Source organism: Poecilia reticulata, unplaced genomic scaffold (assembly GCF_000633615.1).
Source record: "Poecilia reticulata strain Guanapo unplaced genomic scaffold, Guppy_female_1.0+MT scaffold_241, whole genome shotgun sequence".
Classification (NCBI taxonomy): domain Eukaryota; kingdom Metazoa; phylum Chordata; class Actinopteri; order Cyprinodontiformes; family Poeciliidae; genus Poecilia; species Poecilia reticulata.
The window spans coordinates 133,060-135,538 of record NW_007615031.1 but is presented as its reverse complement, the minus strand read 5'-3'; the positions used below and the strand labels follow the sequence as shown (position 1 = coordinate 135,538).

The following is a 2,479-nucleotide window of genomic DNA, read 5'->3' as shown; positions in this document are numbered from 1 at the left end:
TCCACGCCGGGGTACGCCGCCTGTCCACACAAACAGGAAGGGTCAGTTGGTCGGGGGCGGGGCTTAGAACCGGTTCCCAAGGGAGCGGGCTCATGGGAACCAGCAACCAATCAGAACGCTCTAGTTTAACTCCTCTCTGATTGGTCGAATCTAAACCAGTAAAACGGCCCTGGCCCCGCCTCCAGGTGCACCTGCCAGGTGAGGTGGCTCAGCAAGCTAGCATGCCTGATCCAATCAGAACCAAGAACCATACCAGAGTCTGCCAGGGAGCCGGGGGCCCCACGCTGTGGTGGTAGTCCCTCATGTAGTCGTAGGACTGAAACAGGTGAACACAGGTAGACGTCATACAGGTGAGCGCGCCGACATCACGCAGCAGAGGCCACGCCCCCAGACTCACCCCGTTCAGGAAGACGTCTCGCCTCACGCCGGAGAATCTCCTGCAGGAAGAAACATCACATCTTACTTTCTACCTGAAACTGAGGCCCCGCCCACTGCCAGGTGAGTCTCACCTGTCCACCGGCTGGCTCCGTAGGTCCGGGATGAATCCTGATGATGAGTAACAGTTAATGACAGGTAAACGTTACTCCGCTAAGCTAACAGGTGAAGAGGCAGAGCTGTTTAGTTAGCAGGCTAAACTAGCATGCTAGCAGGCATGTGAACAGGTGATCTGCACCTGGCCGCTGGTTGAAGTCGGGCGGGCCGTCGGCTCGCGGTCGCTTCCTGCCGTGAAGGTCGTACTCTTCAGGTCGACGCCTACATGAACAAGTCCACAATTAAGACACACACACACGGACAAAATCACACACACACACTCAGCCTCACACACATGGAGGCAGGTACAGTATTCCCTGAGCGTCGTCTGCAGGCGCCTGAGCAGGGAGGCGGGGTCAGAGCAGCCAGGTGCTGCTGCTGTCGTCATGGTGATGAACCCTGGTACATTACCTGCTGCCGTTCTGATCCTGTCACCATGGCGACAGTTACCCGGTCCACAGACCCGCGCTCAGGTTAGCGTCCTCCCAGCGACGGTCCTGCGGGTCGGGTCGGTTCTGGTTCTGACCCTGGCTCTAGTCACACTCTCACTCACACAGGAAGGAAACAGAAGAAGCCTCTGGAGGGCGACATACCGCTGCTGGAGCCGTTAGGGAAAACTAACAAACAGTTCCTCATCACGTCCATTACAGACCCTCTTATTTTGAAAGGGTGATGGTGATGATGATGGTGCAGTCCTGTTAATCAACACCGAAAGCCCCGCCCCTTTGAGCCCAAGCCCCGCCCCCTCCATACCAACAGTCCTGAACACAGGCAACCAATCAGGGCGTTCCGGCGTCCGTCGGCTCCTCCCCCCGGCGCCAGATCAGTCCATCAGCCCCCCTCCCCCCGACAGTCTGCCCCAGCAGGGGGGGGGTAGGAGGGGACAACACTGTCCTTGAGGTGGGGGGGGCCCTGCTGTCAGTCCAAAAGTCCTTCGTTTCTGTGATTTACCTCACAGAAAGCCAGGAAGCCCCGCCCCCGCACACCTGCTCAAAGCCAGAAACAGTTCCACCCCCCTCCCCCCATCAGTCCATCGTCCTTTTATTCTGAAAGGTCAGCCACAGTCCGACTACCCGCCAAACAACTTCCTGCAAAGACAAAATTTCATCATGAGAGAAATTCCATCCTGCGCCGCTCTGCCGCCATCATCAGCCGGCGGCGCTCCAATCACACATCAACTCCTCAATCTGGTGACCTCATCACGCCGCCGGGGAACTACTTCCTGCCTGACTCAAAGCTTCAACCAAAACGGCGCAACAACAGAGCGGCGCCGTGTCCGTGGTCCGGCAGCAGGTGGCGCCGTGTTGCGGTGGCAGAACAGGAAGCGGGGGGAGGAGCTCGGTGATTGGCTAACCTTCCCGGCTCGCGCTGCGGCGGGCGGCCGCGCGGACGCAGCTCTGACGGCGTCTGGCCCTTCTGACGCACGCGTCGCGCCACGTGGTGCACGTCCACGCTCTCGTCCAATGGGAACAGGGCGCACAGCTGGGCGCCCACCTTCGGCTGGATCTCCTGCAACAGAGCGCAGGGTTGGAGAGGAACCGGGACCGGAGTCTGGACCTGGACGGGACCTGGACCGGAGCCAGGACCCGACCTGGACGGGACCGGAGTCTGGACCTGGACGGGCTCACCTGGCCGTCCCGTCCGATCTTCACGGGCTTGTTGTCGTTCCAGGGGTTAAACAGGTGAGCCGTCTTGATGAAGGGCAGCTCCCTCCTGCAACACAGGGCTGTCAGAACCGGGTCCGACCAGAACCGGGTCGGTCCGGGTTCCGGAAGCAGCTGACCTGCAGAGCCAGTCGATCTTGAAGACTCCGCCCAGCATCTTGGCGTTCATCCCGGCCGGAAGAACCCAGTGGATCGGAGAACCGTCATGGTGGGACTCCGACGACAGGCGAGCGAAACCTGCAGGAAACAGGAAGTCAGAGCGATGAGGAGGAAACAGGAAGTCA

General features: G+C 59.9%; 1 protein-coding gene across 1 annotated transcript in view; it reads right to left on the bottom strand.

Moving 5' to 3' along the window:
• The window catches only part of ythdc1 (YTH N6-methyladenosine RNA binding protein C1), an 8,846-nt gene that overhangs the window by 448 nt on the left and 5,919 nt on the right, over nucleotides 1-2,479 (bottom strand). Inside the window, exons 8-15 of the mRNA XM_017303314.1 lie at nucleotides 2,315-2,432; nucleotides 2,160-2,244; nucleotides 1,886-2,040; nucleotides 674-753; nucleotides 510-546; nucleotides 398-437; nucleotides 254-316; nucleotides 6-20 (exon numbers count right to left, since the gene is read on the bottom strand). Coding sequence (XP_017158803.1) covers nucleotides 6-20; nucleotides 254-316; nucleotides 398-437; nucleotides 510-546; nucleotides 674-753; nucleotides 1,886-2,040; nucleotides 2,160-2,244; nucleotides 2,315-2,432 — 593 coding nt within the window. The remainder of the gene's footprint in view (nucleotides 1-5; nucleotides 21-253; nucleotides 317-397; nucleotides 438-509; nucleotides 547-673; nucleotides 754-1,885; nucleotides 2,041-2,159; nucleotides 2,245-2,314; nucleotides 2,433-2,479) is intronic.